At 36.9% G+C, this 17,288-nt stretch overlaps 1 protein-coding gene and 1 long non-coding RNA gene across 2 annotated transcripts; one reads left to right on the forward strand and one right to left on the reverse strand.

Annotated features, from left to right (window-relative positions):
- Positions 1–1,350: 1,350 nt before the first annotated feature.
- Positions 1,351–3,862, reverse strand: LOC121761899. The gene is made up of 2 exons (XR_006042123.1): positions 3,165–3,862; positions 1,351–1,549 (listed from the first exon to the last, which is right to left on the reverse strand). It is a non-coding gene; the product is annotated as an uncharacterized LOC121761899 (long non-coding RNA).
- A 6,351-nt stretch (positions 3,863–10,213) lies between these two features.
- On the forward strand, positions 10,214–12,517 carry LOC121762388 (low-temperature-induced cysteine proteinase-like). The gene is made up of 4 exons (XM_042158256.1): positions 10,214–10,667; positions 11,193–11,428; positions 11,510–11,650; positions 11,724–12,517. The coding sequence occupies exons 1-4, from the start codon at positions 10,241–10,243 to the stop codon at positions 12,276–12,278; spliced, it is 1,359 nt and encodes a 452-aa protein (XP_042014190.1). The 5' UTR covers positions 10,214–10,240; the 3' UTR covers positions 12,279–12,517.
- Positions 12,518–17,288: the final 4,771 nt, after the last annotated feature.

Consider the following 17,288-nt stretch of genomic DNA (forward strand, 5'->3'; position numbering starts at 1 on the left):
AATCTTGTAAATTTCTCCAAAACTCCCCTTTACTATGTTATACAATTTAAAATGTAAATATATTAGTTCTAACTAATTCCGTGATTGTTTTATTATGAAACAATTCAAAATATAGAGATGATATCACGTTCTTATTAAATCATCAACATTTTTAATTATATTAATCCACGAATTTATGTTGAATGCATTGTACTACAGTACTAATTTGATAAGATTTATTTTAAAATGTACATTTTAATTAATTTATTATTTGATGCATGATTATTTTACATGTATATATTGAGTTAATTTATTTTATTTTGGAGTAGTACTTATGTACCCATTTTAAATAGTATAGCTTTTATCAATGATATTATACTAAAAAATCAAGTAATTTTGTGTTCCTCACGAATACAAAATTGTAACTTCATTATTTAAATAATAATGCACAAGATCAAGTTTTGATTCCGAAAACAAATTGGTAGTATTGCAAGTTTTAAAATTGGACAATAGCTTTTCAAACCACAAAACGGTTTTAAAATTGTATTTTGAATTATAAACGCGCCGACGCAGAATAATATTATCACAAAATTGTGTGTAATCTTTTTTGTATTCTATATCCATTTAAATTAGTACTATACTTTATCACAGTCGAGCTTCATTACATTGCAATATAGTGACCCTAATACACTAAAAACCCAAACTTTGAAACTTAAATCCTAAACCCTTAACGTTAAAATATAATCATCTGACCAACAAATGAGCCAAATAAAAAAAATTCTCCCTCCGTCCCAGTTCAATTTTACTTTGTTAATCACTTTAAAACAAATTTTAATAATAGAAAAAAATAAAAAGAATATCATAACTTCATGTTAAACAATATGAAGAGTATTGGAAAATATGGAGGGAGTGAAAACGTGATGAAAAAAATATGTGAGTGGATAAATTACCAAATGTCATATATTTATAATCCAAAGAATAGAAGATAACTCCTCAAAACTTTTTCACTTTCTTCACCTATTATTAAAAATTTTAAACCTTTTAATTTCCCAAAAATTAAAAACTAAGCGTTACGTAAATGTTATCAAAATTTGGAAAATGAATGACAATAATTTCCGCCATTGTATTTCTATGAAATGAGTAACGAATAAATGTATAGTAAATTTTGGAAAATGAAATGGAAGGCAATTGAAGCAATAATCTCAAAATTTACTTTACAACCTTTCGGTTAATCCGCATACTCATACAACAAAAGGTCGTTATTTCTCATACTTATAAATACCAATCAATGGCAATATTAAATGTAACACCCCTTACCCGGTAGGTAAACCCACTGAATAAGTGATGTCACGTTTCAGTATCGAAAAACCGTGCTAAAATTTTCCTTTTTCTTTTTAGCTTATAAACACAATTAAAATCTATTACATTTAAAAACTTAACATTTATCCAGCAGAAGGTTAAAGATTAAACTATTACACAACATGCCACAACTACTAAACCAAGTTGACCACCAGTGACTCACCAAAGATGCAAAGCTGCGTAACACCACTGACATAGTATCGACTCTAACCTGCAGGGGGGAAAAGAGGGGGAGTGAGCTCGAAAGCCCAGTAGCAATATCCAAACTACAGAATCCAACCCTCTCAGTTAAGACAAAAGTAACTATAATAACTACATTATTTCCTTTTTAATCTTTTGCTTGTTTTCATTTGAATTTCACGGATTTCCAAAATTACTTACAATCTCCTTATATCAAACTTATCTAATCTTTTGCTTGTTTTCATTTGAATTTCACGGATTTCCAAAATTACTTACAATCTCCTTATATCAAACTTATCTGTATTTTCGTCATACAATTTTTTTCATATATTCTTACTTATGTCTCTTTAGAGATTTCACAGATCATCATATATTAATTATTCTAACTTATGTCTCTTCAGAGATTTCACAGATTATCATATATTATTTCGTATCACATTTTTCTCCTTTTACCATTTATTTTCATATACAATTTTTCCGTGTTAATTACCCCGAGCGGGGACCGTTCAACATAATATATCATTTCCTCCGCGTGAAGACCAATCAACAATCATATCATATATCATATTTCACAAATCACATATCACATATCACAGATCATTGTTCCCAAGTCATCAGATATTATTATATATATCACAGATCACAGATCCTTATTCACAAGTTATCAGATATTATTTTATATATCACAGATCACAGATCCTTATTCAGAAGTCATTAGATATTATTTTATATATCACAGATTACATATTCTTATTCATAAGTCATCGGATATTATTTTATAATATCATATAGCACAGATTACATATTACAGATCCTTTTATTCAGAAGTCATCAGATATTATTTTATCTTATCATATATCACAGATTACAGATTACTGATCCTTTTATTCAGAAGTCATCAGATATTATTTTATCTTATCATATAGCCCCGATATCTGCTTGGTTTCAGGCAGGGTACACGGACCAGATCAGAAACAGAATCAGATACAGACGCGGATTTTGCCCTCGAGAGGACTCCGCACAGTGCATATCAGATAATCAGACCACCCATGAGGGTGCAGGCAGATAATCAGACCACCCATTAGGGTGCAGACAGATAATCAGACCACCCATTAGGGTGCAGATCAGACAGATCAGATAGGGGCCCATCAGATAACAGACGATCATCGCTTCGGTTATCCAGAAGACGAGTGATCACAGAGAATGCAGCGCTGCTGTCCTATGGCATGCCAATTGTACCCAACACACATGACCAAGCAAACGGGACGTTTTATTTCATATTTTTCTTTCAAATCTCTTTTTCACATTTATTACATTTCCAAATATCCCTTTAGATAATCATTCGTATCGAATTCATCATTTAGTATATACTTTTATAACCTTACATATTATTCTTTTGTGTTCATTTTATTCAAGGTCTACCTATCAGATAACTTCTTTTTCATATACATTCAGATATCTTTTCATAATCTATTCAGACATATTTCACATATCAAATCATAAGCATATATAAGCACATTATTTAATTAACATCTCACATATAATCACATTATATCACACATCATCTCAACCGAGGGAATCAAAAACCATAGAGAGGATACGCTACCTCGCAGGCTTATGAATATAAGCCTAATTCACCTTCCTACCTTTCGCTATCTTCTAGGTCTATTCCTTTTGTGTCCAAAACGCACTATAGGCTCCTTCGCTCGATTTATTAGGTTTTACGCTATCGGATCGACGTTTCGACGGAAAATTAGAGATGTTCTCACTTGGGACCTCACGGTTTCTCCTTCCCCATGGTGGACGTTTTTTACTTAGAAAAATATGAGGAAGAAGAAGATAATTTTTATATTTAATGTAGTCTTCATCAATTATTTTATTATATGGAAATGGTTTTGCCATTTGGCACCTTTTTATTAAGCCACTTGTTATATAATTTGTCTAGAATTCTCTTTATATTTTCCCACTTAAAAAAATGAAGTCATCTCATGCCTAATACACTTAAAAAAAAACGTCACTTTTAGTATAGGACATTTAATTAGTTTAATTCATTTAGAAAGACCATGTTGCCCTTCTATCACGTTTCCTATACGAGCACCGATTTAATTCTAATTTCTTGCTCAATCTTACTCACATTACACTTATTTTGATCTCTAGATTCCATATACATTATTTTTCAATGGAAATTCCTAATATTTCTCGGCAATTTCGCCGAAAAACTCTAATCGGCGACTTTTCTAAAAAAACGTACTAAAACTCATTAAAACTCAATTCTTTGCTCACATATCCTTTCTAACACTTATTTAAAACTTATATTTCAGTATTCCATGATTTATGGAATTATCAGAATTTATTTTGTTATTTATTTTGAATTATTCGTCGGAAACCCTAATTTCGGCGATTTACAGCACCGGAAATTCACTTTTCCGTCTAAGGTGAGTTTTAGGGCATTACAATTCAACCCCCCTAAAAAGAATTTCGTCCTCGAAATTCCATCGGATTTGCTTACTCCTAGAAGCGTCATGGTTTCTCTTATGCCATTTCATGTCATTACGTCATTTCCTATTCGTAGCGTATCCTCATTTTTCCACATCAAGTCACAAAATTGCACTTATAATCACATAATCCAACTTTCACATATAATGCCACATAAGTTCATATTAAGATTATTGGTTCCATCATGTGACAGATTCATTAATACACATAAGCATACTTATCAAAACTATATCGCATACGTATTTAAATTTTATTATCCGACAGATTTTCGCATAAGTTCCATTAGTTTCTAACAAAAATTGGGCAGCATTTCCCTTAAAATGGAGCATGCTCAAAAACCAACATGATTCAAATTCAAACACAAATCATCCAGACAAATTAATCATCCACTGCAAAATTCCAATATCTCCCAAATAATCAACAACGATTCACATAAATGTCAAATACCACCTTCATTTTCAAATTCCATGTATTGGTCATCAATACATTTCACATTCTGCCAAACACACATATGATTCACTGGATTCCATACTTTCAAGCATAATACCCCTTTTTCCTCATATAGTTCAATTTCAAACTCATATATTTATTTCATTTAAAACTCACATTTTTAGACATATCATTTCATATATATTATAGCTCACTTAGAGCACCCATTTTCATTTTCCATTTCATATCTAAATCCTAATTTAAATTTCCATATTCACTTAGCTCGTCTTCGAGCGCACACATAATTCTTACGGAGTTCACATTTCTAATCAGATCACATTTTTTTATATCATGTACACTTACTTAGATTATATCTCTATCACATCACATCACATCATATTTCCTATTGCACAATTCCGAGCACACATATAATCCATACAGAATTCATACTTCCATTCACATCACATAGCTCGATATCGAGCACACATATAACCCATTCAAGGGCACACAGATTCAAATCATATCATTTATTTCTTATTCGTATAGTGCCCTATATAGTTTCATACATTTTCATTTCAATGTTTATCATCGTATGCTTTCATATCATTCAATGTTTCCACATAATAGAACTTTCATTCCATATCTTATTGATATTATCGATTCGTATCATTATGTATTCACATTTGTCTTATCCTTTCAACTATTTCCATATAATCGTTACTAACATACTTATTTCGACATATTATCAAATAATATAATTGAGGCTAATCTCATTCTTTCATTAGGACACACTTTTTATAATTTTTTTTTTCAGACACACCCTCCCTGCACTTTTTAAGTCTTTTACACACACTGACGCTACCGAGATTCGAGCTATATGGGGTGGCCAGTCCCATATAACATCTTTCTCGGTCACACGGGAAACTATGTCCCGTACTTTGTTAACTTCATTCCACTTCAGACCTAGGCAGCGGCATCGAGTCACCGGTACTAACAGACATTTATTCCTATGTGGCATGTTTCTACACACTTTATTAACTCACTTTTATACAGAACCACCTAAACCTAGGCTCTGATACCAAAACTTGTAACACCCCTTACCCGGTAGGTAAACCCACTGAATAAGTGATGTCACGTTTCAGTATCGAAAAACCGTGCTAAAATTTTCCTTTTTCTTTTTAGCTTATAAACACAATTAAAATCTATTACATTTAAAAACTTAACATTTATCCAGCAGAAGGTTAAAGATTAAACTATTACACAACATGCCACAACTACTAAACCAAGTTGACCACCAGTGACTCACCAAAGATGCAAAGCTGCGTAACACCACTGACATAGTATCGACTCTAACCTGCAGGGGGGAAAAGAGGGGGAGTGAGCTCGAAAGCCCAGTAGCAATATCCAAACTACAGAATCCAACCCTCTCAGTTAAGACAAAAGTAACTATAATAACTACATTATTTCCTTTTTAATCTTTTGCTTGTTTTCATTTGAATTTCACGGATTTCCAAAATTACTTACAATCTCCTTATATCAAACTTATCTAATCTTTTGCTTGTTTTCATTTGAATGTTTCTTATAGTGCTTTAGTTGTGTTTCAGTATTATGATTTGCAGTAAGTTTGTGTTGATCAAATTGTTCATTCGTTTCAAATATTCTTATTCAGTTTTGAATGTTCATTTTAGAAAAATGTCTAAATCTCCAACTCTAAATTAGCTATTCTACTATCATTATTAATACTATTAATTTAGTGCTATTATTATTATTATTATTATTATTATTATTATTATTATTATTATTATTGTTATGTTTTTAGCCCGTGTACTTTATTTGGGGAGTGGGGGTTAGTTTATTCATGTGCTTTAGTCGACGTTAGTATGTTCATTTTGTTTTATATATTTAATTTCATTTAATTTTAATACTTAAAATATTATTATTAAAAAATTAATATATATATATATATATATATATATGATATATAGATCAAAGTTCGAGTTGTTTTTTATCCATCTATTTATCCATGTAGCTTACTTAGACGCAAAATGAGGTTCCGGATGAAGAAAATAAGGTGGTATTACTGTATTAGAATAATTCAATATATTTGTATTTATTCAATTAAGTCAGCTAATCACCAAAAAATAAGAATAGATCGATGAACCTTTAGGCCATCTGCAACACTGTCTCTTATCTGTTCCTTAACCGTCTCTTAAATTACTATTCTTGGGCCCCCACTGTATTTTTTACTCCATCTCTTAACTAAGGGACAGAACCTGCAACCCACCATCTCTTATCCGCCTCTTAACCATCTCTTAAATTACTATTCATTCATTTTCATTTTTTATTTTTATTTCCAACAAATTCAATTAATAAAAACACATTTCATTAAATAAAATAAAATTACAACATAAAATTCTTTAAAAAAAAAAAAAAACATAATTAAAAATCCAAAAAAATGAAAAATACATAATTTAATTTCTTTCGCTCACTCTCACTAAATTCAAAATCTTAAAGCTCAAAGAAGCAGAAGAACGGCGATGATGTGCGTCTACAGGTTGCCAAATTTTGCCCAAATGTGCTCAATTAGATCATCTTGGAGTTGGGCATGAGCGGTAGAGTCACGTGTCCTTGCCCGAATAGACAACCGTTCTTGTATAGACGGATGCACTCCACTGCGAGGCGGACTACTTGCGGTAGAGCTTCTGGTGGCTTCAGGGTCGAACCAATTTCCCGCCTCAGGTCCTTCGTCTTGGACAATCATGTTGTGCAAGATTATGCACGTATACATGATGTCGACCATACTCTCCATAAACCACGTACGAGCCGGGGCTTTGATAATGTTGAAGCGCGCTTGGAGAACCCCGAACGCCCTCTCCACATCCCTGCGAGCAGCCTCCTGCTTCTGCGCAAAAAGAGCATGCTTTGCGTTCACAGGCTTGTTGCACGTCTTCACGAAGGTTGGCCACTTCGGGTAGATGCCGTCGGCAAGATAGTACCCCATTTTATACCGCCGGTTGTTAGCGATGAAGTTGATGGTCGGTGCTTTACCATCCAAAACTTCGGCGAAGAGGTCGGATTGGTGGAGCACGTCTGCGTCATTGTTTGATCCGGGGACCCCGAAGTACGCATGCCAGATCCATAGCGGTAGTCGGCAACGGCCTCGAGTATAACGGTGGGGTGGGTGCCTTTGTGGCCGCTCGTGTACGACCCCTTCCACGCCACAGGGCAATTCTTCCATTGCCAGTGCATGCAATCGACGCTGCCAAGCATCCCAGGGAATCCGTGCACTTCTTCGTGAAGGTGGAGTAGAAACTGACAATCTGTCGTGCTTGGCCTCCGAAGAAATTCGTCGGTGAAGGCTGCCCGGACGCCTTTGCAAAATTGGATCAAGCACATTCTCCCAGTGCTTTCTCCAATGTGGAGGTATTCGTCGAACACATCCGCCGTTTGTCCAGTCGCAAGCTGACGGATTGCTGGAGTACATTTCTGCAGCGTCGTGTGGCTGGGACGGCCGACGGCTTCGAACCTTTCTTGGAAGAACTCTCCCCAAACGGCGACGGCGATGTGGAGAAATAGCGGTGTCCGCATGCGGAAACAGCGACAGAAGTAGGTATCTCCCCAAACCGGGTTATCGCAAAAGTAGTCGCTTACTAACCTTGCGGCGGCTTCCTCCCGGTTACGATGGATGTAAGTCCGGGAGCGTCTTTGGGGCAGCGCGGCTTCCTCCGCCTCCCGACGTCGATCTTCTTCAAGTGATTCTTCCATTATTCGACGCATTTGCTCAAATGGATCCATTAGATCGATTAACTTTGGGGAAAGAATAAAAGAGTTGATTTGAGATGAAAATTGGAGTGGAAAGAGAGATGATTTGAGAAAAATAGATGTGTGTTTGTGTGTGAAATGAAAATGAAATAGGAGTATTTATAGAGTAAAAAAATTGGAAAACGGTCGAAAAACGGTAATATTACCGTTTTCGAAATTAAATTTTTTTTTTAAATTCAATTCTTTTAAAAAAAAATGATTTATTGCGTCAGCGTGACAAAACACACTCGCCGGCCGGCGAGTGGGCGTCATGCATCGCACCGGAGCGCGCCACGTCGCGCAAGCGCGTGGCGAGACAACTCGCGCGCTGTCTCGGAGTGACGGGTGTCTCGGCGGGCTGGGGACGAGACGAGACGCTGCAACGCGTCCCGCGCCCGTCTCGTCACGGAGGGACGGAAGTAGGTATCTCCCCAAACCGGGTTATCGCAAAAGTAGTCGCGTACTAACCTTGCGGCGGCTTCCTCCCGGTTACGATGGATGTAAGTCCGGGAGCGTCTTTGGGGCGGCGCGGCTTCCTCCGCCTCCCGGCGTCAATCTTCTTCAAGTGATTCTTCCATTATTCGACGTCTTTGCTCAAATGGATCCATTAGATCGATTAACTTTGGGGAATGAATAAAAGAGTTGATTTGAGATGAAATTTGGAGTGGAAAGAGAGATGATTTGAGAAAAATAGATGTGTGTTTTTGTGTGAAATGAGGATGAAATAGGAGTATTTATAGAGTAAAAAAATTAGAAAACGATCAAAAAATGGTAATAATACCGTTTTCGAAATTAAATTTTTTTTAAAATTCAATTCTTTTTAAAAAAATGAATTATTGCGTCAGCGTGACGAAACACACTCGCGGGCCAGCAAGTGGGCGTCATGCATCGCACCGGAGCGCGCCACGTCGCGCGAGCGCGTGGCGAGACAACTCGCGCGCTGTCTCAGAGTGACGGGTGTCTCGGCGGGCTAGGGACGAGACGAGACGCTGCAACACGTCCCGCGCCCGTCTCGTCACGGAGGGACGGGATTCGAGCCACCCGCGTAACGCGTTGCGGGTGGCCTTAGAACATGTCAAATCTTACACGCATTTGGTAGTACTCTAACTCCTTAAATAAACAAGTTAAGCACTTAATATCTCATTATTGGTAAAATACCAGATTTAGGGCTACCAAATCGTACAAGTTGTGCCAGGTCAATCTGATAACAACACAGCCGGAAATTGATATGTTAAAAAATTCTCAATCCGAATATAAACTCAACTTGCTACCTTCAAACTCGAACATACTCTGTACAAGACACAAACACAATAGCAATGCGATACAATTTAAATTAACACGACAAGATAACAACACACTTACGATACAAACATGATTACATAATTAAAATTATTTTTTAAACATGATTTACACGAATCCAAATAATAAAATTAAAATATTAGTATAATTTTAAAATGAACTAAAATTATTAAAACTATATTATTTTCAATGAATTATGTTGATTCAACCCGAAATTATCGAATTATAATTCTTCTGCGCATTTATATTAGATTTTTATGTCGGATTGGATAGTCGGCCGTAATAAATTTGAATCATTTGATATGAAATGGACTAGTCATTTGCATTTTCACCATGTGTATTATTCTCAACGTGGCCTTCTATTCATCAATCATTGATAACAAATATAAATGTGGTAGCGTTGATATAGTGATACTATGGTTGATATTTACCACTTGTCGTCTACCATTTTACCTCATCCACCCTTGAAACACTAAACGCAGCCCATAATTAATTTACACACACCAAAACTTGCCCAGCAAAGCCTTCTGCGAAAAAGTGTTCAGGGCGTGGAAAGCAATTTTGGAGTGCGTTTAACTACATCCAATAATATCAGTATTTTAATTTTTTAACAAAAAAGAAAAAGAAATTCTATTTTTTGGAATTTATATAAACACTTGAAAGTTTCAGTTCTCCACAGTTCCTTACACCATCAACAATGGCTTCTCCTCTTCTACTTCTCTTCCTCTCTCTCTCCGCAGCCGCTCTCGCCTCGGACATGCGTATCGTCTGGCAGCGCTCCGACGACGAGGTGAGGTCGCTCCACGCGGCGTGGATGGCGGATCACGGCAAAACCTACAACGCTCTGGGGGAGAGCGAGAGGCGGTTCGAGATCTTCAAGGAGAACTTGCGCTACATCGACGAGCAGAACGCGCTTCCGAACCGGAGCTACAGGCTCGGACCGAACCGGTTCGCCGATCTCACCAACGACGAGTACCGGAAGGCTTATCTCGGAACCAAACCTGACCGCAGCCGCCGCGTGAAGAGCGATCGCTATGCGCCGAAGCTCGGCGACGCCTTACCGGATTCCGTTGACTGGAGAGAGAAAGGCGCCGTCGTTGATGTCAAAGACCAAGGCAGCTGCGGTACACACACTCTCTCTCTCACACACACACTCACTGTGTTAATTTGTTGCTTTGACTGATGAATGAGTGATGGTTTCAGTAAATCATAATTTAGCAAAGTGATGTTTATGGTAATGTTCAGTTGATATATCGATCTATTTATGAATTTGGAGTGATTAGTAGTGGATTACTTATTTGGTATTGTAAATTAAGTTGCGGAGGAGATCATTTTGATGGTGGTGGATGGAAAAATTGCGTGTGGATTATGAATTTCCCCCTAATTGAAGATGAACGGTTTGTGTTTGTGAAATTGTTTCACATAGAGAAATATCTTCTTCACTAATGCTTACCTACCATTGCATGATAGTACTATCATTTATTTTGTGGACCTAAAACGTTTTGTAGCTTTGGTCCACTTAATTACCTATTGATTAGGACGAATCATCCAAATATTGTTGTGTAGAGTCTAGAAGCTGTTCCCTTTGATTATTGATTAAGTAGAATTTTTCACAATTAAACAATCTGATGCTTGTTGGAATTGTGAAGGGAGTTGCTGGGCTTTCTCCACAATTGCTGCGGTGGAAGGAGTAAACGCCATTGTTACTGGCGATTTGATCTCACTCTCGGAGCAAGAGCTTGTGGATTGTGATACCTCCTACAATGCCGGATGCAATGGTGGTTTGATGGACTACGCGTTCCAGTTCATCATTAAGAACGGCGGCATTGATTCTGAGAAGGACTATCCATACACTGGCAGGGACGGGAGATGCAATCAGAACAAGGTTAGTAAATTGAGTAAAAACTAGTACTATTTGATTGAGAGAGCAGTCATCTAACTGCACTTCTTTGTTGATTCATTGCAGAAAAACTCCAAAGTTGTGTCGATTGACAGTTACGAAGATGTTCCGGTGAACAATGAGGCCGCGCTGCAGAAGGCGGCCGCCAGCCAGCCAGTGGCTGTGGCCATCGAAGCCGGAGGGTGGGACTTCCAGCTGTATCAGTCAGTAAGTATACATGGCTCAAAAACGTAGTGTATTGGTGAAGTGAAACAGACACTTATGTTTTTTTTTCCTTCAGGGTATCTTCACAGGGTCATGTGGCTTGTCCTTGGACCACGGCGTGAATGTGGTCGGGTACGGGAGCGAGAACGGGATGGACTATTGGATCGTGAGGAACTCGTGGGGCAGCTCGTGGGGGGAGAAAGGGTACCTGAGGATGCAGAGGAACGTGAAGGCGAAAGAAGGTCTCTGCGGGATCGCAGTCGAGCCGTCTTACCCGATCAAGAAAAGGGCCAACCCGCCCCCGGCCCCACCGGCCCCACCAGCCCCGCCTGCCCCGGTGGCGCCCCCAAACACGTGCAGCAAGTACTACACGTGCCCCGCGAGCGAGACCTGCTGCTGCATCTTCCAGTTCTTCGGGATGTGCCTCGAGTGGGGATGCTGCCCCCTCGAGGGCGCCTCGTGCTGCAAGGACCACAGCAGCTGCTGCCCCCACGACTACCCTGTCTGCAACGTGCGTGCCGGCACCTGCTCCATCAGCGCCAACAGCCCGCTCGGGGTTAAGCCGATGGTGCGGACGCGTGCTAGGCCGATCGCGAGCTATGCTAGGGACGCTGCGGTTAGCAGCATCTGAGGTAGCTCGGACAGTGGGCGACCTTGCGAGAGCTAGCCGACGGCCGGGATTGTTTAGGGTCGCGATTTTTATGTATGATTCTGGATATTTATGGCTCTACAAACTCATTTATCTCACTATGTATATATGTATGCTAGTAACTAAGTCCGCTTGAAAATCATAGCCTGCATAGACATAAAAAAAACAATTGGCAAAACATAAATTTCAATATATATATATATATATAGAGTTGTGATCAATGTCGAACCAATTTTAAAGACCGAACTAGAGACCAAATCTGAGTCATTAGATCTAGTTTTTTTGATGAAATGTGCTGCTGTGTAAATTTTTCGGTCTTCATTACAAGCCAATTTTACTTCATTGTATAGGTTTATTACTTCATTCCGTACGTAATAGTTTGAAACTACAACATGTTTTTACTTTCTTCCAGTAGGTTTTGAAATGATTCAACATATGTTTCATTTGAATTCATTAACCTGAGTTTTTACTTTATTTACATTAAAAAATGCAATTTATTCAAGTGCGTTTATTACTTCATTCAGAAACGTTATTACTTCATTGGATAAGGTTTTTACTTCATTCTAGTAGGACTTCAAATGCTTCTACACATACTTCATTCCAATAATTTATTACATCATTCCATGTGTTTATTGCACCATATCAGCGTTGTGGCGGTGGTGATAGATATTGTAGAGAGAAAGAACGGCACGCGACGGCGAAACCGCATTTACGTACTGGAATGAAGTAATAATCCTACTGGAATGAAGTAAAAACCTACTGGAATGAAGTTAAATCTTCGTAACATGTTAGTATGACTTATTTACCTTCGGATGAATTAAAATAGTCTCGTGATGAAGGCGAAAATAATTGATAAATTTGTGCCTCTCATACATGAAAAACTAAATCTAAAAACCCTAATTTGGTATGGTTCGGTGGTTCGGTCTTCAAGAGTGGATTTGTGAATAATGGGACTATAGATATATATATATATATATATATATATATATATATATTATAGGGATGTATTCATTTCCTTTTTGCATATTTTCTCTTTTTTCCTTCTTGATCTCAGCCCCACGATTTTATCATCCGACGGTTAGATTGATGCCACATGTCATTTAATAATGCAGATTTTCCATTGTATAATGCACACCGACTAATAATGCACCATTATAGTGTAATAATGCAGATTTTCAGTTGAATAATGCACACCGACTAATAATGCACCATTATAGTGTAATAATGCAGATCATCTGGACCGTTGATGAATGAGATCTAACGGCTCATATTAAGAAGAATAAAGGATCTAAGAGATGAAAAGGAGAATAACGCTCCCCTATATATATATAGGGGAGCCTTATTCTTCTTTTCACCTCTTAGATCCTTTTTCTTTCTTAATATTACGCGTTAGATCTAAGGCATCAACGAATCAGATTGATTCTATAAAACTGGTTCCGTGTTGCATTATAGAAGGTGGCTGTATGCATTACAGGATTATTATTGACATTTGGCGGAAAAAGAACTGTCACATTTTGGTATCTGCGAATAGTGCACCACATGGTAACGAGTAATGGATATAATTGACTATATAATGCACAATATGTGAACTGCAATGTTTCGTTGTTTGGCACACGGTCCTTATTTCTCCTAAGGGTATAATAAGTTTAGGGGCTAGGGTTTAGTACGTACACATTAATAATGAATTGTAAACCGCTACGAATAATGCACCACATGGTAACGAGTAATGGATATAATTGACTATATAATGCACAATATGTGAATTGCAATGCATACGAACAAGATGTGTTGTGTTATGATGTTTGACACACGTTTCTTGTTTCCCCTAAGGGTTTAATAAGCTTAGGGGCTAGGGTATAGTACGTACGCATTAATAACAAAGTATAAAACGATACGAATAATTCACCAAATTGTCACGAGTAATGGATGTTATTAACTATATAATGCACAATATGTGAACTGCAATGCATACGAATAAGATGTACCATGTTATGATGTTTGACACACGTTTCTTGTTTCCCCTAAGGGTTTAATAAGCTTAGGGGCTAGGGTATAGTACGTAGACATTACTAACAAATTGTTGTTATTGGAATATACGTATGTGCATTATTTGGTTTAGGTAGTGCATTATGTAGCTGTTAATTGTCATTATCTGAGTATATTATGCATTATTAGAGGTATTGTGTATATGGGTTAATCAACGTAGTGAAGATTACATACGTGCATTATTTGGTTTAGGCATTGCATTATGTAGCTGTTAATTGTCATTATCTAAGTATATTATGCATTATAAGAGATATTGTGTATATGGGTTAATCAACACAGTAAAGATTACATATGGGCATTATTGGGTTTAGGCAGTGCATTATGTAGTATCTAATTGTCATTATCTGCAGTACATTATGCATTATGAGAGATATTGTGTATATGGGTTAATCAACTCAATGAAGGTTACATATGTGCATTATTTGGTTTATTGTGTATATGGGTTAATCAACCCTAGATGAATTACTGCAGCTCGTGTATTTGGACAACGTTATTTAGACTTAGAACGTACTACACCCTAGCCCCTAGTCTTGTTAAACCCTCAGGGAAAACAAGAAACGTGAACCAAACTTCGAAACACGACACAACTTAAATCAAACGGATCAGGATAAATATTCATTACATATCACAAATAATGCATTACAGAAACTAAACTGCGCATTATACTATATAATATGTACATTATGTATATCAGTAAAAAACCTACATGCTATGAATGTGCGACCCCAGATGAATTACTACAGCGCGTGTATTTGGACAACGTTATTTAGACTTAGAACATACTACACCCTAGCCCCTAGGCTTGTTAAACCCTTAGGGAAAACAAGAAACGTGAACCAAACATCGAAACACTACATAAGTTAAATTAAACGGGTCAAGATAATTGTTCATTATATATCACATATAATGCATTACAGAAACTAAACTGCGCATTATACTCCCAAGATCAGAATTCAACAAAGTATCGCATCTCCTATTCCAGCCATTATTAGATTACTATTGTACCCTCATAATGCACAAAATAGGACCAATAATGCAACACGGGATTAATTACCCAATGTTGATCTTGACCGTCCATTTCTCTAATCTAATGGCTGATATTAAGAAGGAAATAGGAGGAAATATGAGAAAAGGAAATGAATACATCCTTATATAGATTTTGTCATCCGACGGTTAGATTGATGCCACGTGTCATTTAATAATGCAGATTTTCAGTTGAATAATGCACACCGACTAATAATGCACTGTTATAGTGTAATAATGCAGATTTCCAGTTGAATAATGCACACCGATTAATAATGCACCATTATAGTGTAATAATGCAGATCATCTGGACCGTTGATGAATGAGATTTAACGGTCCAGATTAAGACGGAACTTAAATCTAAGGGGAGAAAAGGAGTTTAACACTACCATATATATATATATATATATATATATATATATATATATGTTAGTGATCAAGATATAACTAATCTTAAGTGTATAACTAGAGAACAAATCTCAGCCACACATCTTAATGGAACAAATATTAATTATTTTAATAATACAAAATAGGCCAAGGGTATTTTTGGAAATTATATTCTGAAATTTAAATATGGCGGATTTCATTCTCTCCTTCCAAATCTGCGATCAAGCTTCACCAATTGCTATTCCTTTGCTGTAATGCACAACATTATCCACCACTGCCGCTGCGGCAGCAAAGCTCGTGCCTTCTCTCAGCATCTCCACCTCTTCCCTCACGCAGACCTTCGTCGGCCAAGTCGGGAGCTCGAGCTCGGGGAATTTGGAGAGGTTAGGGTTCCGCGGTGGCGGCGATTTTGGCGACGACGTCTCCGGCGAGGAAGCGGAAGTTCATGGCGTAGGGGTCGACGCCAGAGGTGAACTGGAAGGTGAAGAAGGGGATGATGAAGTAGCAGTTGAAGGGGACGCTCTTGCATTTATTTCGATAATCGGACTAATTTGCATAATTCGGCATAATGGTGTCAATTTTACTGTTTCAATTTCGTGGAGAGATAAATCAGGTGTTTAATTGAATCATTTTTGCGCTATGATTAAAGTGATATGGAAGAAGTTTCACTCTCCTGCTTTGAGATTCGAACTCAATCATCATTTTATTTCCTAGAATTCGTATCCGTCAGTGTATCTGGCATTATTAGAATATCCTCATTGAAGTGATACTGTTGACATAAGCATGCATTGAAATGTATAGCTATTGGTGAAGTGGTCTATTGTTATGAATATAGCATGATTTTACTTCACTGTTGTTAACAAAACACATCACTCTTAGCATGATTTTACTTCACTCTTTTTTACAAAACACATCACTCTTAGCATGATTTTACTTCACTCTTGTTTACAAAACACATCACTCTTAGCATGATTTTACTTCACTATTGTTTTCAAAACACATCACTCTTAGCATGATCTTACTTCACTATTATTTACGAAACACATCACTCTTAACATGATTTTACTTCACTCTTATTTACGAAACACATCACTCTTAGCATAATTTTACTTCACTCTTATTCTGATTTTACTTCACTCTTATTAACAAAACACACCACTCTTATTCTGATTTTACTTCACTCTTGTTAACAAAACACATCACTCTTATTCTAATTTTACTTCACTCTTGTTAACAAAACACATCACTCTTATTCTCATTTTACTTCACTCTTGTTAACAAAACACATCACTCTTATTCTGATTTTACTTCACTCTTGTTAACAAAACACATCACTCTTATTCTGATTTTACTTCACTCTTGTTAACAAAACACATCACTCTTATTCTGATTTTACTTCACTCTTGTTTATAAAATACATCACTCTTGTTAACAAAACACATCACTCTTATTCTGATTTTACTTCACTCTTGTTTACAAAATACATCACTCTTAGCATGATTTTACATCACTCTTGTTAACAAAACACATCACTCT

Source organism: Salvia splendens, chromosome 13, assembly GCF_004379255.2.
Source record: "Salvia splendens isolate huo1 chromosome 13, SspV2, whole genome shotgun sequence".
In the NCBI taxonomy this organism is placed as follows: Eukaryota; Viridiplantae; Streptophyta; class Magnoliopsida; order Lamiales; family Lamiaceae; genus Salvia; species Salvia splendens.